Source organism: Gouania willdenowi, chromosome 3, assembly GCF_900634775.1.
Source record: "Gouania willdenowi chromosome 3, fGouWil2.1, whole genome shotgun sequence".
NCBI lineage: Eukaryota > Metazoa > Chordata > Actinopteri > Blenniiformes > Gobiesocidae > Gouania > Gouania willdenowi.
Genome location: NC_041046.1, coordinates 19,060,028 through 19,087,074, shown reverse-complemented (window position 1 = coordinate 19,087,074; position 27,047 = coordinate 19,060,028). Strand labels below are relative to the sequence as shown.

The window sequence follows — 27,047 nt, the reverse complement described above, 5'->3', positions numbered from 1 at the left end:
ACATAAATATTTGTGCTGGACTGATCAGCCACATATTGCTACATGGGTTTGTGTGTATAAGGCTTTTGTCAGACAAAGAGAAAGGTTGCACATTAATGATTTGTTTTAGGATAATAATCATTTTGTTTGAACACTTTCTTTGCAATGATTGAATTATACACTTTTTGTCTATTTTAATAATTTTAGTCTACTTTTCACATCCTAAAATGTTTGCACTGTACTCTCTGTCATCATGCTTCAGTCTTCTCCATCATTCTGTCAGATTATGGCCTGTTCTTGCCTGATTTTGGTTGTTTCAACCTCTCTGCAGGATGTTTTCAAAGAGACTAGAACTCATGACCACGTGGAGAGTAAAAATGAGTTGGAGACTCATGTTCGCTCCAGAAAGTTACCATTAACCAGGAAAATCTACGCCTTCTACCATGCCCCCATCGTCAAGTTCTGGTCCAACACGGTAGGCAGTGAACTAAACTTATCATTTATAATTGATATTTGTATCAGTCATATTTAACTGTTGAGATGTAGAGCAGAAGGTTATGTTTTGCCCTCCGTTTATCTGTCAGTCAGCGTGTTAGCAAGATAACTCCGTTATGAATGGATTTGGATGAAATTTTCAGGAAATTTGATAAATAGGACACACTGTGGAACTTCTTGTTGATAATGTCATAAGTTCTCTCAGAGTCAACAGCTCAATGTTGACAGGTAGTCATGTAATCCTAAGTTTACCATGTTTCCGTGACCGGAGCGTATTAGCTGAGCTTGAGCTGCTTGGCGGACGTCTGCGCTGTCTGAGTGCTTTTCTTGTCTTAATTGTAATCGCGTAATTGGTGATTAATTACAATTATGATGTAATTGATTTTAAAAAGAATTGTAATCATAGTTAATTTGTAATTGAGTTCAGATAATTTACTATGTATTTGTAATTGTCATGGAAATTTTATAAAAACTGTCAGTGCCAAGGCACAAAACCGGAAAAATTGTGGAGATAAGGCTATAGTACCGCATAAAAATAGAAACATTTTATAACTATAAGGCTATCATAAGAACTTAAGAACTAGTTAAATAGGATGAACACACTTAAACTGGGGTGAAAATCCAGTAACCCATGGAAAATTTGTAAAATGTGAAAAATACTCAAATTTCGAAAGCAAGGCAAAAAAATAGATAAGGCCATAGTACAGCATAAAAATGTTTCATGTGGTGTTATTTAGTTTAGGCTCAATAATTGTGGTTAATTAAATTTGAACTTAAGTAATTGAGAACATAATTGTAATTGAATTTCAGTGTCAAATATAATTGTGATTTAATATCCTCATTGACCGTTCACTTTAAACTTCTGTAAATACAAACTAAAATGATCCAAAATGCAGCGCATCAAATTGGACCAGCAGAAGCATTAATATCCATTACTAAATTAATTCCTCCTTATTCAGTGGTTGTCCTCTTTGTTGCACCTCAGCCTATTTCTTTTAAGCATTTCAATGCAAATCCACTGCATTTTTTGCTTTATAATTTAACAATTCAGGAAGTGTTCTTAGTTAAAAGCAGATTATGGCAGCCTTCCACACTGCCAGCGTACTGTTGGTGGTTGGCGTGTTGGTAGTATTAAAGTGCACTTTTAAATATATTTATGTAGTGTCTCATGCAGGCTTATTTTTACTTTCTTCCTCTAATGTTTATTTATACACACGAGTGTGAAGCTGGTTCTCAGGAAGGAGTTCTGCAGTCGCTGCTGAGCGCTTTCTTTAAGTAGGATGTTTCTTCTTCTCTATTCATTAAAACACTGATACTATCACTGGAACTGATGGGTTCAGTATCTACATCTGTTGTACCTGCTTTAAGACAACTATCAGCATATCAAAGCACCATTTCACCACTGACGCAAACCACCATTCCGTGGGGGAATGGCTTGTTTTCCAATTACCCAGACCTCACATGTCAAGGTTCAGCGATCTTAAACATCAGTCGACCCAATCAGTTTTCATCAAGAGGCAAACGTGTTGAACCTTTCCCACAGTCTGTGGTGAGCCTATTATTGGTTAGATCAAGGAGACTAACTTACAAACTTGTTAATGTAAATGTCTTTTTCAGTAGATAAAAAGTGGAATTTGGAGTTTGTACAGCCATTTTAATTGTTACTTACAGTTTTCCTGCTGTATACTTTGCTTTTTAATATGTGTTTTTCAATCTTATTGTGCAGCGATAAGAAACCCCTGCAGCGTGCCACCATCTATGAATTACAAAACGACATATTGCAGTTTAATACAGTGCTTAGTGTAAATATACAGTCAGGCCCATAAATATTGAGACATCAACACAAATCTCACCTTTTTGGCTCTAAACAGCACCATAATGGACTTTAAATTAAACAAACCAGATGTGCTTTAACTACAGACTTTCAGCTTTAATTTGAGGATATTTACATTCAAATCCGCTGAACAATGTAGGAATTACATCAGTTGTTGGTTTTATATTAAAACTATTGTGGTGCTGTTTAGAGCCAAAAAGGTGAGAATGTGTGTTGATGTCCCAATATTTATGGACCTGACTGTAATTTGTGAATTTACTCAGTGTGAAAGCTGGGCCTGTTTAGATGAACACAAAGCTGATATCCTGGGAGAAGTTTATTTTTTTTTTTTTATTTAGGTCCGTTCACTCATGATTTAAAATAAACACATTTCATACAGAATTGTTAAAATGATAAAGTAGTTTGTAAAAGTATAAGCACAACTCCACATGAAAGCTCGTCACAGACCCACTGACCACCTACACTAACCTCAAAAATTTTCTGCCCTTGTGTTAAGTCTGGATTTACTTCTTTGTTTGAACTGTGTTCCTTTTGTAATATACTGTGTGGAAATTCTGAGAGTTTTAGTCCAGGCTTTTATTAGTAATTATTGTTTTTTGTCATACTTGTTCTCCTTTGTCATGTTGCGTTCTCTCTGTATTTTAATAACTTTTGCATTTTAGGTTGCCTTTTAAAATCTTGCCAGGGACACCAGATGAAAACTAGCCTTTTTGGCTGAATCTGGCTCATTTACAGCATGTCTGTTTAGTAATGCGCATTGTCCCTTTTAAATAATCAATAAAATTCAATATACAATAAAAATATTAAATCTTAATTTTCCTGCCATTTAAATTTACATCCATAAAAAACTGTTGTTTATTTTTAAACATTGTGGAGTTTTGATCATTCTGATTATAATTGTATTGTATTTTAAATTCATGCGTCTTCTGTTTGCAGCTTTTCTACCTGGGCTACCTAATGCTATACACATATGTAGTTCTGGTGAAAATGCCTGAATGGCCTTCTCCTCAGGAGTGGGTGGTCATCCTGTACATCTTCACCTCTGCCATTGAGAAAATCCGAGAGGTATGAACAGCCAACCCACTGCTGTTTCACTTTTTGGCTCCACATGGCTTTGACTTCATCTGGACATGGTTGTCATGTGGAGAATGTAAAACTTGGATGAACAAGGCTTTGAGTTTTTTCTTGCTTCTATTGTCACTCATGTGTTGTAATATTTTTCTCCTCTGTTCCAGATGTTCATGTCTGAAGCAGGCAAAATAAGCCAGAAGATAAAAGTGTGGTTCAGCGACTATTTCAACCTGTCTGACTTTCTGGCCATTGTGACCTTCTTCATTGGCTTTGGCTTGCGGCTCGGTGAAGGTGATGCCTTTGTGACGGGTAGAACAGTTTACTGCCTTAACATTATCTTCTGGTACGTGCGACTCCTGGATATCTTGGCTGTGAACCAGCATGCTGGGCCGTACGTCATGATGATCGCCAAAATGGTGAGTTTGCTCTAACTGCACCACTGAATTTAAGGAATTCAGCTGGCATAGTGCAATTTTAAATCACTTTCTACTATTAGTCTGTACTGGTGTTGAAAAAAAAAAAAAACATTAACTCATTCAGTGCCACCCATTTTCAGAATTTCTACCCCCCTCAGTGCCAGCCGTTTTTGAGCATTTTGACTGATTTTTAAAGACCCACAGAATATGTTGCAGCCTCTACTTTCATCAGATATTTTTTTTTTTTTTTTTGTTTCTGGCTTGTTTCGTTCTCCCGTAATCAACCGTTGAATAGTGCAAGTTTTACACAAATCTTCAATGTCGGAGCAAAAAGCTAAGAAAACAGCCTTTTTCTAAAAACCCTCAGTGACTTTAAAGCTATTTTTTTGCTTTAGTGATATCTGAACATTGTTTCCTTATATAAAACAAAAACAAAAAAACACTGACACAGGGCTTTTGATGGCAAAATTATTATTATTTCGCGAAGTTTTTCTCCCGTCAGTCTGCACACATGCAACTTCCTCTTCCTCCCGGACATGCTGAGTGTCACTGCTTGCCCCATTTTTTTTTTTTTTTAATCGTTTTATCTCACCTTCGCCACACTCTCCAATAGTCGACTAAAGTTCTACACATGCTCTGGTCGGGTGTGCGCTGGTGGGAACATCGACATAATCTCTCGTAGAGCCATTTTCTGTCTCGTAAACTCATTTCCTCTCCATCTGAGCTCTGCATCCAAAGGTGCGCTGCTACCACCGACATGTCACTGATTATTTTGCTATCTGGCTCACAGTTGAGGCCCACCCTCCCCCCGTCGATCCTTTCCTCTTCCTCCCAACACGCAGCGCTGACCCGGTTAGTTGATGGTTTTATCTCACGATTGCAACATTATCAATAATCCACTCAGGTCCACACATGTTCTGTGTTAGTATGTGGAGCTGTGAGCTGCTGGTTACTTCACAATGTCACTCCATAGTGCCATAATCTCACTCGTTCCAGCTTCTCCCCCCAGCTAATGGTAGCATCAGTAGCTAATCTCACATCTAAAGGTGCACTGCTGCCACCTTCAGGGCACCAGTTGGTCGCTACAACACCTTACAGCTCAGATATTGGAGAGGGACCTTCGCCAGGGTGTTTTCTAGTAATCTCTGTGAAAAAACGCAAATGATGAGTTATCTCGTCGATGGCACTGAGTGTTTAGATTTGAAATGACGAGTTATCTCGTCAATGGCACTGAGTGAGTTAAAGGTGAATGCAAAACTGTTATTCAACAAATAAGATATGAACACGTAGTCCTGAAAATGCTTGAACAGCACATTTCTTTAGTTGCAGGCTGTTATAATTTAAGAAGCATTAGTGTGTCATAGTGTGTAATATAATGATTTTAATCACAGCAGTGAACTTCTTTTGGGGCTCATTGTTGTAACAAGGAAAATTTTAATTGGTTAGTACTGTATGTCAGGGTTGGGGTCAATTACAATTGTAATTGCGTAATTGATAATTAATTGCAATTATGACGTATTAATAATTGTAATTGAAAGAATCTGTTTTAATGATAATTGAACTGTAATTGAGTTCAGATAATTGACTTTGTAAAGGTAATTGGAAATTAAAATTCTATAAAAACTGTTAATTACAAATTAATTAAACGCAAAACTGGGCTTACACCATACACATACGGGATCATTTTACCTTTAAAAAAAAATATTGAAATCTAGAGATATACAGACAGAAAAAAGACTCAGACGCCCACACCACAAATATTAATACCAATATTTTCATGGATAAGGAAGCCTCACAAGGTAACCAATGAAAAACAAATTGGTTGATGGATAATATTTGTAGTGTATTTTACAGCTGATTTAAGACATGGGTTGAAAACGACCCATTATCATAAGAAACGCTAACACAAGAGGAAGGATAAGTTTTATGTCGTAATTGAACTTTAGTAATTGAAAACATAATTATTAATCTTCAAGAGGAAATTAACAGTTGTAATTCAAATTATAATTGCCTCTAATCACCATAATCATAATATAATTAAAGATGTAATTGTAATAAAAAAATGTAATTGACCCCAACCCTACTGTATGTGGTTGCCTTTTAATTTATGTGCATTGGTTCAGTTTAAAGGTAAAAATACTAAGACGTCATCCCTCTGTGTCTGTTACAGGTGGCCAATATGTTTTATATTGTTATAATTATGGCTATTGTCTTACTGAGCTATGGCGTTCCCAGAAAAGCAATTTTGTACCCAAACGAGGCGCCCAGCTGGACACTGGCCAAAGATGTAGTCTTTCAGCCATACTGGATGATGTATGGGGAAGTGTATGCTTATGAAATCGATGGTAAGGACGATGCGGATGGTAGGGGAGATTACTCTGGTAAGGACAGTTTTATTTAAAGCTCCTCACCACAGCATGATAGGTGATTGGCACTCAAAACACGCACTAGAAATCAAAGCCACGGCGCGCTAATCATTTCCCATCACAGCCTCTTTCACACAAACTGGTTCTCACATAGGGGCAGCCAACACAAGCCTCTACGGGACGACAGGGCTTTTTTTTTTGCTTCACCACGGCATTGACTGCCTTGATTCATCGATTAAAATGGCTTGGGCTAAAGTCAGTGGGTAGGAGATGATCACATGAGACAGGTGCCTTCAAGATGTGCAGGTGGAACAAAGCTTCTGGCTGTGTTTCATAACCTGACATGGTATCCTTGAAATTGTTTGTCACAGTCAAATTCACATTGTTTCAGTCTGTACAAGGGAGGAGTTAAGTGACAATATAATCAAAATATACAGTCAAAAGAATGAATGCTGGAACAGTTAACCATTTTAATAAGAATTCTGGTATTACTCGTTGTTTACTTGGAAAAATGACAACTATTGCTGCTTTAGCTGTATCTTTAATTGCCTGTCCCAGAAGGTTTGAATAGACCTTTCACACAACTTTCGTATATTGTACCGGAAATACGCAAGCTTTGTGGAAACCTACTTCCTGTTGCGGTCAAGACAAAGATTGCGCTAGCAATGAGCAAGAGTTCTTGTAGCGTACCGGGCTGTTCTTGTAATGTCCAAAAGCAGCCTTATCTATCGTTCCACTCCTTCCTTGTTAACAGTGAAGCTAGACGAAAATGGGTTCAGGCTATTCAGTGGGATGAAGGACCAATGTTTACTATTTAAAAGGGGAGTACTTATGTCTGCAGCAGAAAACTACGTCTTGGGGATCACCGTTTGCCATTTGAAACCAGAGTCTGTCCTTAGCCTTTTTCCTTGGAACGATTACGCCTCTAAAGGGAAAAGGGTGTCTGTGTGTGAGCGGTGCCAAAAAACGGCAGCCATTAACGTCGGTAGGAGTCGAGGGAAAATAAATTGCAAAGAAAGCTTTGAAACTGGACCATGATTATGCTACGCCGCCGCCGCCCGCGGGTTAGAAATTCCACCTCCTGGAACCTTAACATTAGTCTATTGTCGCTACACACAAGATGTTCACGTTGTCATATTGCTTGTAACATCACGGCCATGACTGTTATATTGCTTTAGTAAAGAAGTACATGTCCTCAATACTATCCATACATAACCGTATAACCCTAGCCCTAGGTCTAAGCGGACACACTAATGGTTTGTCATTCTAGTTAACGGTTCAGTAACAGTTAGCCTGATTGCTCTCTAACATTACTTAATGTGATAATTATTTTATTTATTTATTTTTTTATTTTATTTATTCAGTTCATTTCCGACATGGTTGCATTCACAGAAATTCATTTGACATTCAGAGCAAAATCACATCTATTTTACAGTCAGGTGCACGATGCAAACAACAGATTATTATCTTACGTCCCTCTGGACTTGTAATTTTCACTGTTTTACATTCCATTACTTCTTCCACAGTTAAACATTGTTTTAAAAGGAAAAAAGCATTATGCTTATCCAGATCCGTCCCCTAATTTGGACACTGATAATTTTACATCCAACCTCGTTTTCTTTTTTATGTGATGTGTTCTCGTCTGCAGTCATTGTTCCTGTTGTTATGGACAACTTGTTAGTGGAAAATTGTCTATCCTTTATCCTGTTTCTTCTTCTTGGTGACAGAGTTTTCCTCCACGACTCTTCCCACGTCGGCAAAGCTAATTTTTTGGCAAATTCATGAAGGAAGTTGTGCAGACTTTCTGATCCATTTTAAATTGCCCGGCTTTCTGCTGTGTTAACATTTTACCGGAAATCTGCATACACTGTGATTTCGTATTTCCGGTTATTGTGTGAAAGGTCTATTGAACAATAGATGGGTCTGAATGTGACTAAGCAGTATGTGTGTGCATCCTAAGGTACTTCTTTCCTTCACAGTGTGTGCCAATAACAGCGACTTAGCTGTTAAGCCTCTTTGTGCAGCAGGAGTGTGGCTGACTCCCCTCCTACAAGCAGTCTACCTCTTTGTACAGTATATATTGATGGTCAACCTTCTTATCGCCTTCTTCAAGTAAGCCTCCTTTCCTACACCTAGATCAGTGTTTCTCAAATGGAGGTACGTGTACCCCTAGGGGTATGCAATGACACTACAGGGGATACTTGAGAGAGAGGAAAACTAACAAATGCAAGCTTTAAAATATGTGGTTTCATAATTTTTATTTTTAGTTAAAAACATATATATTACCAGCAACTCACAAAACAACAACTGTTACGCCCCAGTCTAGGAGCTCCAGGACGCAACATAAAAACGTAATCAAAATAAAACTCGGTCTCCAAAAACCACCGACAACGGGTTCCAAAAATTAACACAAATTTATTCCTGAACAAAAAAAGGCCTGCCCTGCAGGTACAACATACAATAAACAAGAGTATGATAAGAAACGGACTACATAGGAAGGAAAATAAAGTGCACTAGATATATACAGGTGACAAGCTTAACAAAACAAATAATAATCACTTCACAAACGGATTCGGGGACAGAGTTTTTCCTACGGACAAAGGAGATGCTGCTGCTGTCAAGGTTGATGAACCCCGACTGACAGTTGCGCTGGCTTTTTGAAAGTGGTGACATCCTCCCCAGCCAATCCGGGCTGCCCACCACTCCTCCTGCTGGCAGCCAATCCTGGGAAGCATCATCAAAGCTGTTCCATTTGGGGAGACATCTCACTCTGTCACAGAACACACCCCAGGCAGCAACAAACAACCAGAGCGCAAGCTAAATACTAAATAATACGGCGAGGGCCGTAACAACAACAAAAACACACACACTAAGAGAAAAATATTCTTACTATTACCAGCAACACACAAAATGACAACAAAGTCACATGAAATGAGAGGAAAATACACAAGATCAATACAAAATACACAAAAATAACAGAAGCATACAAAATGACATAAGAAACAAAAGCACTAAGAGAATAATTTAAATAATACCAACATACAACAACATAAAAAATAGGAGAAAAACATATTGAATAATAAAACAGACAAACAACGAAATACACAGAAAACACACAAAATGATTATAGAAATTATCTAACATTAGCTGAAAATGCAAGGGTCAGTCTTGGTCTCACATCAGGAAGGAGATGATGGTAGATAATAAACTACAGAAAAAAATCTTGTCAGGAAGCACCAAATCATGTTTAATTCTACAAAATGAGATTCTTTCAAATGTGTATTATCACTTATTCATTCAATCATTATGCTCTATAGTTGTTTATTCACTGATTTCTGAGCAAAATGTGGTAGTTGGACAAAGGAGGTACTTGTATTCTAAAGTTAGAGAAAGGGGGTACTTGAGACAAAAAAAGTTTGAGAACCACTGACTTAGATTACAAGTACATGGTTTTGAAAAATAGCAGTAATTCCAGTATTTCAGTCGTTTATCAACATTATCCTTTTTACGCAGCAATGTGTATCTGCAAGTGAAGTCCATTTCAAATCTGGTGTGGAAGTACCAGCGTTATCATTTCATCATGGCCTACCATGAAAAGCCTGTCCTTCCACCGCCCTTCATCCTTCTGTGCCATATATACTCTCTCTTCTGTATGTGTCGAAAGAGGAAGAAGGAGAATACTTATGGACCAAGTATGTTTACACAGCGCTCCCTCTCTCTGCTCCACTGAAACAAACGTATTGACATTGTTTGTCTGTGGTACAAAAAAAACATCAACTGTGAAATGTATACTCTTCCTTTTCAGAGCTGTTTCTGACGGAAGAAGACCAAAAAAAGCTTCATGATTTTGAGGAGCAATGTGTGGAGACGTACTTTCATGAAAAGGATGATCAGTTCCACACGGGGAGTGAGGAACGCATCCGTCTTACCTCAGAAAGGTGCAATGGTTATTATTACTCGCAGGTTAAAGAGCTTGTGATTTTAAAGTGAATCCAGGTATGAGGGAGGGAATACTATTAAGTTTTGATCAATTCTTATTGAAAAACAGTTCATACTGTAAGTGCATGTTATTGGACATAGGCACTATGGGTGGTGGGGGGAAAATACGATATCGCAATTTTATAATTGACAATAAATTGATTTTTACATTTCCAAAGATTGATTTTTTACATTTTTCTAATCCTCCTTTTTTTGATATTTCAATTACACTATACAGTATTGAAGTTGCTGTGAGGTGTTAAATAATTTGGCAGCTGAATGTTAAACCAAAGTTCAATAATCAGCAAAAATCGAACCAATGATCGGTTTGAAGTTGAGACTACAGTCGGACATGAGCTAATTGGGAAATTGTGCTGATGTACCAACCCTAATAAGAGCACAAGATTAGGAATTGTGGTTGAGTTTAACTTTTTATTTTCTTTCTCAATCTTTAGGGTGGAGACCATGTGTTTGCAGATAAAGGAAGTTTTGAACAAAATGAACTTCATCAAACGCTCATTCCACACGTTGGATTCCCAGATGGGGCACCTGCAGGACCTCTCAGCCCTGACTGTGGATACCCTGAAGACTCTCACTGCTCAGAGAGCGTCAGAGGCCAGCAAAGTCCATAATCAGATCACACGAGAACTCAGCTTGTCTAAGAACATGGTCCCCAGCATTGGCCCTGCAGCAACAGACACTGGTCCACTCTCTAAATCGTCCATAGTAGCTAAGCGCAGCGTGGCGGCCTACTTTGGCTCCTCTTTTCCTCAGACAGGAGCTAATATCGCCGAATCACTTTTCAGAATCAGTGCAGATGCAGGTTCTGGGATGGAGAGTCGGCGGCATGCCTGGCCTAGTCTTGGATCAGAGCTGGGGCCGGACCCCACCCTGACACCAGCGCTGAGTCCAGAGAGGAGGGGCTTTTTTGGGTTTAGACATTCTGTTGCAGAGGCTGGCCCATCAGGCAGTGCCGGCTCTAGTGCCTTAGTCCAAAGGGCTGTGGGCGTTTCCCCTCCGGAGCTGCGACTTGCAAGCCAGTCACTCACCCACAGTAAGCTGACCCGTCCACACGAGCCGGGCCTTTCCGACTCCCCATCAAGCCTGCCTAATGTGCCCTCCACCAGGGCCCACTTCAGCATCAGCAGCTCCCCTTTCCATCCCAGTGGCTCCAGCCACCCTGAACTTGCTCTAGCTGGGCTCAACTTGCCACCACCTCCGCCCGACATTACCTCTGTAGAGTTTGGGGCTTTTGTGGGTAAGTATGAGGATGAGGGTAAAAGTGGTGATGAAAGCTGTGTGTGTGCGTATCCTACTGTTATTGTCATTGCTGCAACCCCAAGATCTGCTCAGCCTGCTTGCTTGCCTGCTTGCACTGTAAAGCCTGAAATCACAGAGATGTTAGACAGAGAGGAGGGGGAGGGGGGTGTCAAAGGTGGGTACATCAATGAGGCGTTCTGTGACGACGAGGGAAGACCACACCCTCCACGTCTAAGGAAAACAAACTCAGATTTATCTCTACACCTGAGTGGTTCACCGAGAGAGAAACCAGTTCCTGCTGCAGTACCCAGGAAACCCCACAAAACAAGAAGAAAGCAGCTTGGGGCATCAGGACCAGCATCTTCCAGCTGTGAGCCTCAGGGTGGGCCTAAAGGCCATAAAAACGGAAAGAATCCACCTCAAAGGCCAAAGACAACAAGAGGTTTGAGTTCAAGTCCAAGCTTCAGTGGAGGGCTGCGTGTGCCGGGTGCTGGGGGGGGCATGACATTTCCACATCAGGATCCCAGTGGATGTTGAGCTGGTGTCTTTGCCTTTCCTCTATCTGCTGCCTCTGAGCCTTGATCCCTAACTCGTTTCCTCTGTTTCTGGGTGATATTGTGGTTTTATGATTGATGTGACTGAAGTGAGTGTTTGGTCCAACGAAGAACTGGTATGATTTAATTAAAAAAAATGATGGTGGTTTTAATTGTCAGGTGAAGGTTAGGATTTTTAATTAAGAAACTGATTAACCTTTTGTTTTGTGTCATATCATCTGATTACCATGCAGTGATTGATTTTCATCCTTTGTGTTTAGGACACAAAGACAATGTGGAGCTCCAGCACTCCACTCCCATAGAAGCCACACACCACAGACATAAGAGCCCCTCCACAAAGATCAGATCACAGGTAAAATGATTATTATTTTATACTTAGATTATATTCAAATAATTACTGCTCGTGTGAGTTTTTTGGAATGTTTGGACAACGATGAACCTTTAAACCATGCTAAATCTTTCCACTTGTGTTGCAGGCTCACTCTCAAGGACTCATCAGAGCAGTCAACTCTTACGCTGGCTTCACAGAGTTTGACAGGAAACCGTTGTTTCTCCATCCAGACACAAGTGAGCCAACAAAGCAGATGTTCGTGTACTGAGATCCCACCTAATTCCATATGTTAACAGACAATTGTGTTTCCACAGCTCTGGTAAAAAAAGACAAGAGCAGAGTGTCGGCTGAAGACATCCTCATTCACGAGGACCCCAGGGCTGCAATACTGGTTAGTTTGATTTAGTCCTGTACACCTGAAAAAACTCACATTATTGCCACTTGAATTCATAACTGCTTTCATTATTTGACCTTCTATCAAGACATTTGTTAATATTTTTATTATTACACTCTAAAGTAGCTCTATTGGGGACTGGATTATACTGTAGCTAACCCTTGTTTGGTAAGTTTTAACTTATTTTTAGGCCATCAGAAAGTCAATATTTGGTTGGAAATAAGTGTTTTCTCACTAGGAAATATCAGATAATGTTAAAATATTTTAGGGAGCCCAAAGTTTTTCATTTAGCTATCAGTAATTTACCTGCTGATCCAAGACTCTCTGATTGAGCAACAGAGGTTACAACCTGGCATGGTCCATTCTGTGCTCATCAGTGTGAACAAGTGACATGTTGAATGTTGAGTGTAAATCTGTTTCTGTAAACCCATGAGATGTGAGTGGAAATCCCAGCAAGTCGACAGTGTTTGAAAAAAACCTTCTCATATGATAAACTACTTCTACTACTTTAGTCATGATAATTGTTCTTGAATAATAGAGGTGGCCTGATCCGATATTGAAATCGGTTATTTTGTTTTTTTAATCAATTAATCTCTTGATCAAGACTTTTCTAACATTCCACACTACAAAATAAGTAATAAAAGTATATATGATTTGCACTATCATATCGGGTCGATAGTGGTTTTGGCCAATACCTGCAATATCGGTACCAGGGCCGCCGCACTGACCCTTGGCGAAGGGGGCCAAAGACTGCGGCGAGGCCAGGGAGTGGGGGGGGAGCGCCATCGACACGGCAATGAAGGCCGAGCGCCGGGACTCCAGTGACGGGGAGAGGAGGGCGGCAGTGGCGGCTGCTCCACCAGACTGTAGGCACGGTGCGAGCCCAGCCCTTAGAGCCAATCCTTATCCCGAAGTTACAGGTCAACTACTGTCTGCATACACAATCAAAAGACGAGAGGCTGGCCCGACTGACTGTTTGTTGATTTTTGCGACAGTGCTGCAGTGCTTGTGGCCACTAGGGGCGCTTGCGTGAAAGTTACCGGTCTAGTGCCCCTAGTGGCCAAAAGTTACACAGTATGCCTTTGAATAATCAATTGTTCGAACTTCTGCGTATTGTCTTCGCCTCGACTGGGGTAAACTGTAAATGTGTTAAAGTGCTGCCTCGTGATTGGCAAAATATATTTTTGTTCTTAAAGAGTAACTAAACATGAATAAACTGAATACAAATATATTTAGGTATAAAGTAGTGCTGTTGATTGATCCTGGTTTAATTCTCAACATTCTAGTCAAAGTATTTAAATTTGTCATATTTAATTGCAAAATGTCAGAATTTGAAAAACGTTTTTTTTTTTTTTATTTTAACTCTTTTGGGAACGTTTTGGAAATATGGCCTATTTTATTATAATGTTTAAAATATGTTAAACCCCACAGATGTTAAGCGTTATCTCAAAGTGAAAGTGAACGAGAATCTGAGATCTCGCAAATTCACTCTCCGACTTTTATAAAACTGTGCGTAAGCACTTAAGCTGGCTTACGCTAAAAACAAGGAAATGCATATGCAAAAAAAGATCTTAGCACTTCAGAACGTCATGGAAATTTGGTAAAATATTTTAGAAAACTTTTGAAAAATCATTGTGAAAGAAGTGTGGGAACCCAGGGTATATTGAGTAATGAGTAGCTAGTTAGTACAGACTGGGCGTGTCTTAACTGCTCCAGGAGCTTCGCCCATAATCAAAGCATTTTTTTGAATTTCCCTCGTAGTGGCAGGTCAGGAGAAAGCAGGAGTTCAGTTACTCAAAATATATATTGAAAAATGTCTTTAATGCAAGTTGAGTTTCTTTAAACACTTCATTTTGTTTTTCAGGAACGAGTTCAAGTAAAATCAGCCCAAGCCAGCAGCCTGTAAGTGCTACATGTTTATACTGGTTCATCTCTAATTGTACGTTCACACCAAACGTGTTTCGGGCGTCAAAATCGTGCCTCACGCCCCTAGTTGGATGCTTGTGCTCATTGAATCAGTACACTTGTCACCAGCATCGAAGATGCTCGGGATGCTCATCCAAACAAGTTGGGAAGAGAGCGCATTGAGGGGAGGGGCTTCTCTGTTGCCGGTGGTGTTTATACAATGGATGATATTGTGGCGATCAGTTACGTTCATAATTCACCCAGTGACTGTGAAGTGGTGGGGAACATTGTGTTGAGAAGGCGGTGTTTCCGATTGGATGTATTTTGGTGTGACTGTGTGTGCACTGTGATGTTAGAGGGTTATAGAGAAGTATGGTTGAATGGAGAATAAAGTTTGGAGTTTCTTGCTGAACACGCCGCCTCTGACTCCCGTTCATCGACTCTACATTATCCAGAGAGTGGCTTGGCTTTATTTGCGCCTCAGCGCCATTTCTGGATTCACCAAAGCTGCACTCGAATGAGAGTCGCTTTCAGCGCTACTTCGGTCTCTCCCGTGCCCAGTTTCATGGCCTGCTGACCCGCATCAGCGCCCTACCAGGACACCAACTACAGGCGCTCTAGTCCAGCAGAAGAGCGCCTGTCCATCTGCCTCCGGTTAGTGTTTTTTTTTTCTTATTCTTTTGAATACGTCACGGTTGGGGAACGCTCCTGATTGGTCGACGCGTCGCTATATGCCCCAAAAGTTTAACAATCCCAACTCCAGCATTGGCTGTGTTGGAGGCAACGGACGCACGTAAAAAGCTTGAAATCTCAAAACGCACATTGTCCGCCGCGTGAAAAGCTTCAAAACACATCGCACAGTAGGCGCGGGAAGCACAGCGGTACCTCTGATACTCACTAGAAGCGCATCCACCATGTGTTGTCTATGTAAACCTGATGATGTTGACGCTTTTGACACGTTTGGTGTGAACGTGCCATAATTCAGCTGCTGCATGTTTATTTCACCCATTTTTTTCTCTTGGCTGTCAGACGAGCCCCCGGGGAGGACACACTGAACAGTAAGATTCACTTTAACTGAAGTTCTTTCACCTGCTTCTAAAGTGTTTCTGACTGCATTCCCACTCCAGATAATGAAGTATTACATAAACAGTTTAAGCATGTTTATATGTATAAATAAAGCTGTTTTACTAAACACTGTATGAATCTGCATGACATATAATTCAATGGGAAATACTTTGCGCATATTTTTTTCCCAGAAGTTTAAATATGCAATTCTTCTTTTGTAGTAACAGCTTCCACTTCTCTCTATGCACCTCATCTTGGCGACCTTGGAGTGAGAAAGGACTGTAAGTTTCACTGATATTTCTACATAAAGCCTATTGCTTTCTTCTCATTTACAGTACATGCAAGCAGATTAACCTGGTAACTGATCCACAAAAACAGTATTGTAACCTCGGTGTAAGGATGATTAATTGAGGAAAAGACCTACATAGGGCTGCACAATTAATGAAATTTTAATCGTGATCACGATTTTGTTTGCCACGATTAAATTAGCCTGATCGTCGGCAATATTTACAATTAAAATGTAGGCTGTGCTGCATACCAAAACAGACACTTTCTCAGCCTTTAGTCAGCAACAGCTTTGAGAGCTATGAGCTGCAATAAGTTGCAATTTGTGAAAGCACTCAGTCATAGTATATTCAGTTCACCTTTGGTACATTTTAAATTATTGGGTTAATTTCTTTTTTTTAATATATATATATATATATTTAAAGCTTCATTTTGCACTGTAAACAGTTCATATATTGTTTTTAAACTGGAGCAAAAGAATCAGAATTTTCCCTAACATGATGAATAATTGTCATTATAATCATGATTACAATTTGGATCAAAATAGTCGTGATTATCATTTTGGCCATAATCGTGCAGCCCTAGACCTACAGCAGTCTGTCATTTATAGCTTTGACTTGTTAGAAGCTCAGTTGCTGCTCAGTAATAACGTAAATAAGAAACTCAACATGGTGTCATTAGTTAGTCATTTTCTACCGTTTGTTTTGTAGGCAAACTACATAAACAGGTTATTGTTGGAATTGAGTGATAGTACATTTATATGTTTAAAGCCTTTTAAGTGTTTTTACAGTGGAGCTTTTGTATTTTTGTTGTGATGAAGTAGAACAGAGACATCTACTGACAAATGTTGGAACTTCAACTCATTTTTAATCCTGCAACTCCTCAACCCATTTTATTCAAGCCCCCTTATGAGTTATGCTACATTAATAATAATAATAATAATAATGTGTAAACAAAAGATTTTAAGTGCTGCGTTGTAATGTAACTAATAACTGACTCCAATTCTTCTTTTGAACCCCATCTGTGCTGCTCGCTTCAATTTGGTAAAGGCCTCTCAGTGCCTTTTGATCCACGTAAGTTGGATAGGCTCCATCAGGACCCCTCCCCCCTCCCTATTTATGACCTAAACATTAAAGGCAATTAATGCACCATCCAGTACAGTAGTCATTGTAGGCATGGAAACTACAAGACACATACTCCACTGTGGAAAGCTCCAAAAAAGCTAACGTTTTTTTTTTACCTTCTAGCTATCGGCTCCCCATTCAAGCCAATGGAAAGTTACCAGTACTCGGGTAAGCGTTGGTTGGTGGAGGAGTTTTTGTCCTGAACAGTACCACAGATCGACTTCTGTCTCCTCTAGTGCAGCGTTTGTCTGAGCGTTCATGTGTTTTTGTCTTTCTGCAGCTGTGGAGCGTAACAACTTAATGAGGCTTTCTCAGAGCATCCCCTTCACCCCCGTACCATCACGAGGTAAGAAGGAGTTCTGGGGATGATGGAAACTTAAGCACAGTTGGAAAATGAGGAAGGGTGAATACTAGTGGTGCAATGGATAAAAAACTTGTGGTGCAGATTAAATCATTTTTGTGGATCAGCAAAAAAAAAAAGACGCTCTCCATTTATTTTGTGGGAACACTTATTGCAAGGACTTTTTGCTCATTAAATAAAAACAACATTCAACTCAGGATGTCCATCCAATGTGTGACTAAAAAATGTAATTCTTGTAAAAACAAATTAAAGTGCAATAGAAGGCATGATACCTTCTATATTTAAAAAATTGTGCCTGTTTGACTGTCAGGGTAGAGGTCCACCTGTCTGTGGTGAGAGCATCAGATGATGCCTGGGATAATTTAGCAACAACTTTGATCTTTTCCTGCTCATAAAGAATAGGCATGATCTTCTCACTGAAGTGGTTTGCAGTGGGATCTCATAACGTGGCTCAAGCACATTTGGCATAAGTTTAAACCCCTTGTTTTGTGCAATGGAATATGGCCTCATGTGCGCAACTATAAATAGCCCCAATAGTTTCTGTTATAGCTTTAGCCCTGTCGGAATCTGTCGCTAAGGGCCGTTTAAATACCACGGTGATATGTGGTTGTTGCGCTGCCTTTGTCTGAGTTCCTGTCACTGACACACCAGAGTGATGTCACTTCAAATATATGGCCATGATTTACAGGGAAGCAAAAATGCTCACATACAGTACATGGAACTTAAATGATGCAGGAGGTTTTTCAAGCTCCTCTGCTTCTCCGATAGCTATGACTACCGCTGTGTGTCACTCGTGGGGGTTAAACACGTGCCCTCCACGTGAACACGCACCATAAGCGTGCCGAACTGTGGAGAGGGATCTGTAAGGATCAACGATGATCTATTGAGTCACCAGTGAATACAGACTATTGAAAAACAAAAGATTTAAAAAATGTTGCTGTGGTTTTCATTCATGCTGGTGAAGTATTGCATCGACCAGATTCAAAAGTAAAAGGTTGAGAAGAAATGTTCATCCTGAACCCAACCCTAAAACAGGTCAGTACCCAGTCAGTGGTTAATCCACCTGCTGGTATTTTAAGAATACTGTCTGATCAATAACGTACTCACATTACAGCTAACTGGGAAACACAAAGCTTACTTTACTGATCACCTAGTGTTCCAGTTGTTGATCAATGCACGTGTTTTAAAAAACATCAGGGAACAATCAACAAATACGCCTTCAGCTTATTCTTCGAGTGAGACAAATTAGTGGTTTCTTACTCAAACGTATTTAATCTATCAGTTGCTTTAAAGTTTAAGTACAACCTAAAACCACTTTTATTCTGCTGACTACATACTGTATATGATTAGGTATTAAGTAATATAGTTTATTTATCCCTGTCCCACTCTTCTCATTTTAGTCAAAGTAATTAAATGTATCGTTTTTAACTGTGAAATATCAGTGACTGCCCTCTATGGGTTGAGCGGCGGCTTTTACTATTCAATTTAGCTTTTGTCTGAAACTATATCAGTGATGTCTTTTTGGATCATTGATGTCACTGTTGGCCCCGCCCCTTCTATGAAAGATGGGAGGAGGGACTAGGTTTCCTCCTGTCACAGCCCCCAGTGAGCATTGATTGACAGCTCCATGTGGAACTGTGCAGCAGTGTGGGTGTGTCTTAAATACTCTGGGAGCAACGCCCATAATCAAGGCATTTGTTGAATTTGCCCCTAGTAGTAGGTCAGCAAAAACCTGGGGGTGTACTTACACTTTAAATAGACTAATGATTAATGGTCTAATGATGATGTGTCAGAGGATGAGTTTGTGCTTCTGAGACCTGCTGTGTGTCCTTCAGGAGAACCAGTGACTGTGTACCGTTTGGAGGAGAGCTCCCCCAACACCATCAACAACAGCATGTCTTCCTGGGCTCAGCGGGGCCTCTGTGCCAGAATTGAGTTCCTCAGCAAGGAGGAAATGGGCGGAGGTCTCAGACGGGCCCTCAAGGTGCTCTGCACCTGGTCAGAGTACGATATCCTGAAACCAGGACACTTGTACATCGTCAAGTCCTTCCTTCCTGAAGTGGTCCAAACATGGCAGAGCATCTACAAGGAGGACACTGTGCTGCATCTTTGTCTCAGGGTGAGACGCCCCAGTCCAACATCACTAAACATCACATACCCGACTAAAACCTCTTCCTGTGCTGAGATGTTGTGGTGACTTTTAATGTCTTTTTCTCCTTCAGGAAATTCAACAACAACGAGCGGCTCAGAAGTTAACCTTTGCCTTCAACCAAATCCGACCGAAGACCATCCCTTATTCTCCAAGGTAAACCTGTGTGAGGACCATTAAAAGCCCTGTGAGATGAATCGTTGCCCCCCCAGTGGTCAAAAGTTTTCATTGCAGTTTCCCACATTTTTATATAATTTACATAATATATGTATATTTGAATTACCAAAAACACAGTGACTGGGAAATAATAAATTCAAAAGTTCACAGAATAAAACCAAGTAAAAAGATTTTTAAGGACCAGCAGCGAGATGACATTTGACCCTCCTGCTTCCCGTAGAAGCTCAGAGCTTTGTTTACAACATGTGGAACAGCATAAATAATAACACTGCTTAATTTTAAGAAAAAACAGATGTGAATTTTGGTCCATATTGCCCAGCCCTAATTTATCATGTTTAAAAGGTCATGCCTTTATATGAAAGTGTTGTAATATTCCTTTGATGTCTCAGCTATCCAGACAACTCTATACAGGGATGGTTGTTGAATAAAGAAGCGAGCTCTGCTCACTGTGTCCAGGTTCCTGGAGGTGTATTTGCTCTACTGCCATTCAGCTGGACAGTGGTTTGCTATCGAGGAGTGCATCACTGGAGAGTTCAGGAAGTTCAACAACAACAATGGAGACGAGATTGTTCCCACAAACCTGCTGGAGGAGACCATGCTGGCCTTCAGCCACTGGACCTTTGAGTACACTCGAGGAGAGCTGCTGGTGCTGGACCTGCAGGGTAAACTCTCACACACTGCCTTTGACTTAGAATTAGAAGGTTCTCCATCAAACAAATTATGTCGGATATTACGAAACAACTATACCGTCTGCAATTAACCTTAAATAACTTTCCTCTCTCTCTTTTTAACAAGAGAGATATGGGAAACTGGCAGCCACCAAAGTAAAGGCACAAAATGACTCCAAAAACTTATAAAATTACAATAGAATATACAAAAGAATACTGGAAGTACACAAATTTACTACAAAAGTACACAAAATGCAACAGAAATACAATAAAATATGACAAAAATACACGAACTGACCCAAAATACACAAAATGTTAGAAACAATACACAAAATGATGGGAAAATTTACACAAGAATGACTCCATAAAATACTAAATGAGACTAAAAACACTCAACATCTCCAAAATACACAAATTTATCCAAACTATAGTTCACAGTAATATTAAGAACTGCTTGTGTTCTCTGCCTAAGAGCTGCGGCCCCCATGAGATCAAACTGGTGTGTATTTGGCTCCTGAACTAAAATGAGTTTGACACCCCAGTTCTATGGGATTCCCAATCCCATAATGCAATATGTGAAACTTTTTCCAAGTTCAATTCACATGACCATTTGTCAACAAACCCACTGATTGTGAAGTAAATTGTCCCGTTTTTCAGGAGAAATACCTTTGGTTTGTTGATCTACGAGGTCTAAACTGTGTCTTCATCTGTGTCCGTTATTGTCCCAGCAGCTCTAACGTTTACAGGTTCTAACTTCACATGGAGTTCAGGAGCTAAAGGAAGAGTTTCCTCTGTCGCTGATATTTAGTGTGTTTGCATCTTTATTTTCAGGTGTTGGGGAGATTCTTACAGATCCATCTGTGATCAAGAGTGGAGAGAAGGGGTAAGTCTTCCCCTCCCCTCTAACACACACACCTCCAAAGTCCCCAGTCCCTTCCTAACCGACACGTGTGTTCTGCAGCACATCGTACGATATGATTTTTGGACCGGCCAACCTGGGCGATGATGCCATCAGAAACTTTCGTGCTAAGCATCACTGCAACTCCTGCTGTCGGAAACTCAAACTTCCTGGTTAGTTTGTTTCTCTTTGTATCTTAATAGTGATCCAGTAAACAGAACACATTCACAAACGCTAGGGCCTATTTGTTTAAAAGGTGTAATCTGGATCAAAGCTGTCCAGATTTTGAAATCTTTTTTTTTTTTTTTTTTTACTATCCAGAATCACCTAATCCGTCTTAATATTTTGTTCAAAGCAAAAATGTTTTGTATCAGTTTGATCCAGATCCAAACCTTTTAAGATTACAAAATCCAGATAATTAGGGCTCTCGTGTGGTAGTCAGCATGGGGTCACTCAAATGGTCATTATTTGAAGAAACAAAAATAAAATAAAATAGATATACCTTTAATAATATAATATAATTTCTGCCACATAAAAAAAGAAGGGTAAAAGCAAATATACATTCCATATGCTTCAAATTTAAACTTAAAATTTAAACCTTGAGACATTTGAAAAAATAAAATAAAAAATCACATTCAGCCTTTTTCTTCTTTTGTGTAATTCTGTCCCAAACTGTCATGTCTATCTCTGTGAGGAGGTAAATGATGCACCTGAGCAGCTGACAGTGAAGAAACACCTCAGACTTTCTCTCAGAATGAGAGAGTGACTGCAGTAAAGAATGACAGAGTTATAGTAGAATATTGTTTGATTTTGACAGGATTATTTTAATTCTACCTTATTGGTCTGTAGGGTGAACTAGTCTAAAAAATGCATTCAACTGTATAGTTTGAAAATCAGTTAAAAAAATATCAATAAATAAATGTGTATCTGCTGCATGATAAATGTAATTTATTTGTAATTTTATTGAAATGATATTTTGTTCCTAATATCCAGCCTGAATCCAACACACTGCTGGGATTATAATAATCCATATTTTTTGAATCAGTTACCCAAAAGTTTTGAACAACACAAACTAAGGGTTTATAATAATAATAATAATATTAATAAATATAAACAGGGACAGAACAAAATCAACAGATAAAAGCAATAATAAAACCAACACTGAATAAAATCAATAAAACATAGTTATCAGAATGCTCTGGTAATAAATTAATAAAAGTCTGTAAAAACATCAATAGTCTGTGGGGTTCTGAGTTGGGCAGGAAGGGTTTGAAACGGATTAAAACCAAAATTGAACCCATTTTCAATATTTGATCCAATCCATTATCTAAAATCTTATCAGAAACTAAAACCTTCAGTCGTTCAGCTGCATTCTTCTGTCATCTTTCAGATCTGAAGAGGAACGAGTACACACCGGATAAGGTGTCTTTCCCACAGGAAGAGCCCCCCAACCCAGAGGGTGGCGCCAGAGAGCCCCGTCAGTCCATGAGGCAGATGCTGTGATCAGCAGGAACAAGTCCATAGAAAAGCTGCACAATGTGTCCAAAGCAAATCAACCCTGTAAAGCTGTGGGTTTGTTTTTAAAACACTTTTATGAAGTGGACATATGGAGAGGTACCGTGGCAACGCGGGCGGACGCTTTATTTATTGTGAAGTGTGAGGAGTTGCCTTGTTTGGTCATGTTGTGTGTTGAGCCACTGCTCAACACATCCTTTTTATAAATGTATCAACTTTTATCACAACTTTTTTTTCTCTTAATTATTAAAAAAAAGTATATACATGAATTTGAGAATCGTATAAACATATGGGCAGATTGCAATGCAACTTTTACAGGAAAATGTATGTAATTTTATGTATTGAACGTGTGTCCACCCAAAATATTGCTGAAGGTTTTTATTGTTACAAAGGTACTATTTCTATATCAACTATTACAATCTAGTGTATCTTATAGATACTGTTGTCAAGCCTGAGCTGAACAGATGGAAATATTTTATTCAGGGGAACTGACAAACATGAGGGTATTACTGTATATGTTTTGTACCGGATTATCATTTTAAATGAATAAACAGTTTCAACATTTATCAACATCGCCTCAGTCTGACCAGAACTTTTTTTTGTATTTTTAGATCTGAATTATTATTTAGCTCCGTAGATAAAGAGTGAACTGCTTGTTTGCTCTAAAGCAGGAGTGTCAAACATTCAGGGGCCACATATAGAGAAGTTTGAACTCAAGTGGGATGCAGATTTTGCACTTCCATGTATAACTAATCATACAGTGTGTAAAACACTGACAATATCTAAGCAGATATCAGTGCCTTCAGCATCTTCACTTTCAATTACACAAAAAATGGTCACAGAATCATGAAATTTTAGGGATTAGAATATAATCTTTCAACAATTTGCAGTTAAAAATGACTGCAGTCATGTGATACAGGGATGGGAAAATTGCTGGCCCCTGTGAATATTGTGGAGTTGAATAGAACTACAATATCTATAACTTGATTGTTTTGTAATTTACGTAATGTTTATATTTTTTCTGTCATTTTGACTTTCTCCTGCAGGCCATGTTGGATGCTCTAGATCAGTGGTTCTCAAACTTATCTGGCCCAAGTACCTTTTTCCTCTTTTTCATCTGCACATTTTTCTCAGAATTCTGTGAAATAACAACTATAAAGCATATTGATGGAATTAATGAGTGATAACACATTTTAAAGAATCTGATTTTGTAAATAAGTTGAATGAAACAGTATTTAGTGCCATTTATTTCTATAGTTCTTTCTCCTGATGTGGGACCAAGACTGACCTTTGTATTTTCAGTTCATGTTCTAATGAAAATCATTTCTATTATTTTGTGTTTTTGGTGTCATGTTATCTGTTCTTTTTTATGATTCACTACATTTTTCTCTTATTTTGTCTGTTTTTGTGTTTTGTTGGTATTATTTAAAGTATTCTCTGTGTGTGTTGAAAGATACTTATATTTTATTTTTCTTAAGTTATTTTTGTGTATTTTTCTCATTAAGTGGGTCTATTGTCGTCATTTCATGTGTTGCTGATAATAGTATTTTTCTCTCTTAATGTGTGTGTTTTTGGTGTCATTTTGTATATTTTGTTGTTTGTTCTTTTTACTATTCAGTACATTTTCCAATTTTTTGTGTTTTGGTGGGCATTTTGTGAGTTGCTGGTAATATTCAGTGTGATTATCATTTTTAACAAAAAATACACATAAAACCCCTTATTTTTAACGCTTTCATTTGTTAATTTTCCTCTCTCTCCCACGTGCCCCTTTTAGTGCTATTGCGTACCCCCATTTGAGAAACACTGCTCTAAAGGGCTGGATTTGGCCCTCGGGGCTTCAGTTTGACACATGCCCTAAAATAAATAATGGTGCCATAACATTTGCTATTTAAGTGTCTGTAAAGTTTATAAAACCATCAAGTTAATGATAATTTTCTGTTAAGTAAACTCAGATGTGTTTACTCTAAATCTATAGTCTAGTTAGTTGAGCTAACACACAGTTCTTTGTACACACTGATGTGTTTCTCCACCATGTGGGCTGATCATCTGTAGATCTCTATCAGTTTAAATCCAGGAGGTGATGTCGGGTCATGTATTTTCTCAGCAGTTTCACATTTCATAGTCAGATCTCATCTCTTCTCAATAAGTCCTAGTGAGCTGACATACCTACCTCAGGGTCATAATGGTCCTCTTTACATCTGACAGACACACACGTGAGTGTCTGACAGACAGTGAGTGGTCTGTCGTCACCTGAGGAGACACTCCTCAAATAAACCAACCCAGCTGAACAGATGAGTCCACTGCTATCCAGGGTGTGGTTCAAGCTCTTGATCCACTAATGTCCTATTATTCTCAGATTTATTTTCTCTTCAACTTCTGCTGTAAAAACCAGTTCAGCAACAACCATGTTTGCTTCTAGCCTGAAGTAAAGAAATGTATTCCATCTTCATCCTTTACTCCCACCTACAACTTGATGGCCTTAAACCATAAATAATATATATATGAATCAAAGCTTTGTTTACTTGATTTTGCTGCTCCTAAACATTGGTTCAACTGTTTATTTTAATAGAGATGCTTTTTGTGATGGTTAAAGGTTAATTTTGCCCTTATGCCCATTGTCAGCTGGGATGGGCTCCAGCAGGGGTCCGTGGACCATTTGATGCCAGGCCCACAAAGACAGAATGAAGTCTCAAAGATTATATGTAGCCTATTTCATTTCTGGGTGCTTTCGTATTCCTACCGTTTTAACACACATTACTCCTGCTCTTGATTTCTGCGGGCCTCCACAAAACCCTCTACACACACACACACACACACACACACACACACACACACACACACACACACACACAGATAGCACCAATGCTGTACACTACAGAATAAGCAGGTACAGATGATGAGAAAATATAAGGCAGAAACAATTAATGAACTTTTTTGACCAACTGGTTTATTCATCTGTTTGTCTGTTTGCAGTATTACGTCAAAAGTACATTTACCAAAGATGGACTTTACCCCATGTAAGATTTCATTCATTTTTTTGAGGAGTTCCGGATTAATATACAGATTCTAGGTCAGTTTAAAATATCGTAACATCCCTAACTCTAATCATTGGTGAAATTTCAAAAAACTCCAACCTGGTTTGTGATGGACCGATCACACCCAGATTTCGCATTTCATTGTGATTTTTCCAAAAAATGAGGGTGCCCAGGGGACAAAAATGTGGCCCTGGAATTTTTGGTCCACACCGACCCAATACAATCTGCATATGGTCCTCTGCCAACTGTCCCCATTGATGTAAATACAAACACTCAAGCATTTAATAACACCATCATACTGAACAATCATCAGGCAACAATCTGCTATACCAGCATCTGATGGAGGCTGACATAAAGCATCTGCAGTGTGACTTTACTTCAGTTACTTTGTGCTACCGGATCAACCAGATCCACCAATGTGTTGGGTCACGGTATTTGTGATTTCTATCTAGAGTCAGATGGTGATTGTGATTGTGACTGCATTCATGCTCACTTGCTCTTAACAAGGATATTTTTGGTCTCTTCATTTTTCTGCTACGCCCTTTTTTTAACTTGCATTCTCCATTTTTCACAGTGTTATTCCTGTGCTTCCATAGCGTTGTTTTTTCTCTCACTAACCCTTTTCTGTTTTCATCGACTGCTCGTCATCATCAAAGATAATTGGACAAGGTGGGGGGGGGGGGGGGGCTTTTGGGCCTCTGTAGCCTCTCATTGGACCATTGGGCCAGGTATGACAGATGACCCAATGACTTGACCTGTCAATCGTCACCTCTGTCTCTGACACAGTTGTGTTGTGTCTGCAGCGTCATAGGCCAGCCTGGAGGAGTTATTAAAGCTACCAAGGTAAAGCACAGCAAATAAATAAATAAAAATAGCCATCCATCAGCCCATTGTTGATCAGCCCACCGGGAAAATTCCTGGTCCTCCTGCATTATATTGTATATTGTACTGTATGGTAATTATTTGTGACAAAAATGTCTTGTAATTCGAGATCAGTATTTTTTAAATGGGGGTATGTTTATCCCTAGGGGTACACAGTGGTGCTACAGGGGGTACTTCAGAGAGAGAGAGAGAAAAATTAATAAATAGTGTCGGTCTTAGTCCCACTCCAGGTACGAGATGACCAGAAATGATCAAAACTATAGAAATAAATCCATTCTAAATCAGTGTTCTTCAACATTGGGGTT

General features: G+C 39.3%; 1 protein-coding gene and 1 long non-coding RNA gene across 7 annotated transcripts in view; both read left to right on the top strand.

Annotated features, from left to right (window-relative positions):
• The window catches only part of trpm7 (transient receptor potential cation channel, subfamily M, member 7), a 52,100-nt gene extending 28,703 nt beyond the window's left edge, over window positions 1-23,397 (top strand). For 2 of the 6 annotated variants that reach the window (XM_028443091.1, XM_028443089.1), the window contains exons 19-41: window positions 311-454; window positions 3,245-3,373; window positions 3,544-3,795; window positions 5,966-6,140; window positions 8,141-8,273; window positions 9,675-9,853; window positions 9,967-10,099; window positions 10,595-11,841; window positions 12,214-12,305; window positions 12,430-12,520; window positions 12,599-12,675; window positions 14,543-14,580; window positions 15,613-15,641; window positions 15,870-15,929; window positions 16,983-17,006; window positions 17,181-17,225; window positions 17,338-17,403; window positions 19,254-19,537; window positions 19,641-19,723; window positions 20,201-20,406; window positions 21,244-21,295; window positions 21,374-21,483; window positions 22,701-23,397. In XM_028443091.1, the coding sequence (XP_028298892.1) occupies window positions 311-454; window positions 3,245-3,373; window positions 3,544-3,795; window positions 5,966-6,140; window positions 8,141-8,273; window positions 9,675-9,853; window positions 9,967-10,099; window positions 10,595-11,841; window positions 12,214-12,305; window positions 12,430-12,520; window positions 12,599-12,675; window positions 14,543-14,580; window positions 15,613-15,641; window positions 15,870-15,929; window positions 16,983-17,006; window positions 17,181-17,225; window positions 17,338-17,403; window positions 19,254-19,537; window positions 19,641-19,723; window positions 20,201-20,406; window positions 21,244-21,295; window positions 21,374-21,483; window positions 22,701-22,813 (3,762 nt within the window). In that variant the 3' untranslated portion in view covers window positions 22,814-23,397. Of the gene's footprint in view, window positions 1-310; window positions 455-3,244; window positions 3,374-3,543; window positions 3,796-5,965; window positions 6,177-8,140; window positions 8,274-9,674; window positions 9,854-9,966; window positions 10,100-10,594; window positions 11,842-12,213; window positions 12,306-12,429; window positions 12,521-12,598; window positions 12,676-14,542; window positions 14,581-15,612; window positions 15,642-15,869; window positions 15,930-16,982; window positions 17,007-17,180; window positions 17,226-17,337; window positions 17,404-19,253; window positions 19,538-19,640; window positions 19,724-20,200; window positions 20,407-21,243; window positions 21,296-21,373; window positions 21,484-22,700 lie in introns of all 6 variants that reach the window. The other 4 variants (XM_028443093.1, XM_028443094.1, XM_028443090.1 and 1 more) reach the window with 4 other exon arrangements.
• Window positions 23,398-26,675: 3,278 nt separating this feature from the next.
• The window catches only part of LOC114480820 (uncharacterized), an 8,274-nt gene continuing 7,902 nt past the window's right edge, over window positions 26,676-27,047 (top strand). The window contains exon 1 of the long non-coding RNA XR_003676170.1: window positions 26,676-26,703. This is a non-coding gene — a long non-coding RNA (uncharacterized LOC114480820). The remainder of the gene's footprint in view (window positions 26,704-27,047) is intronic.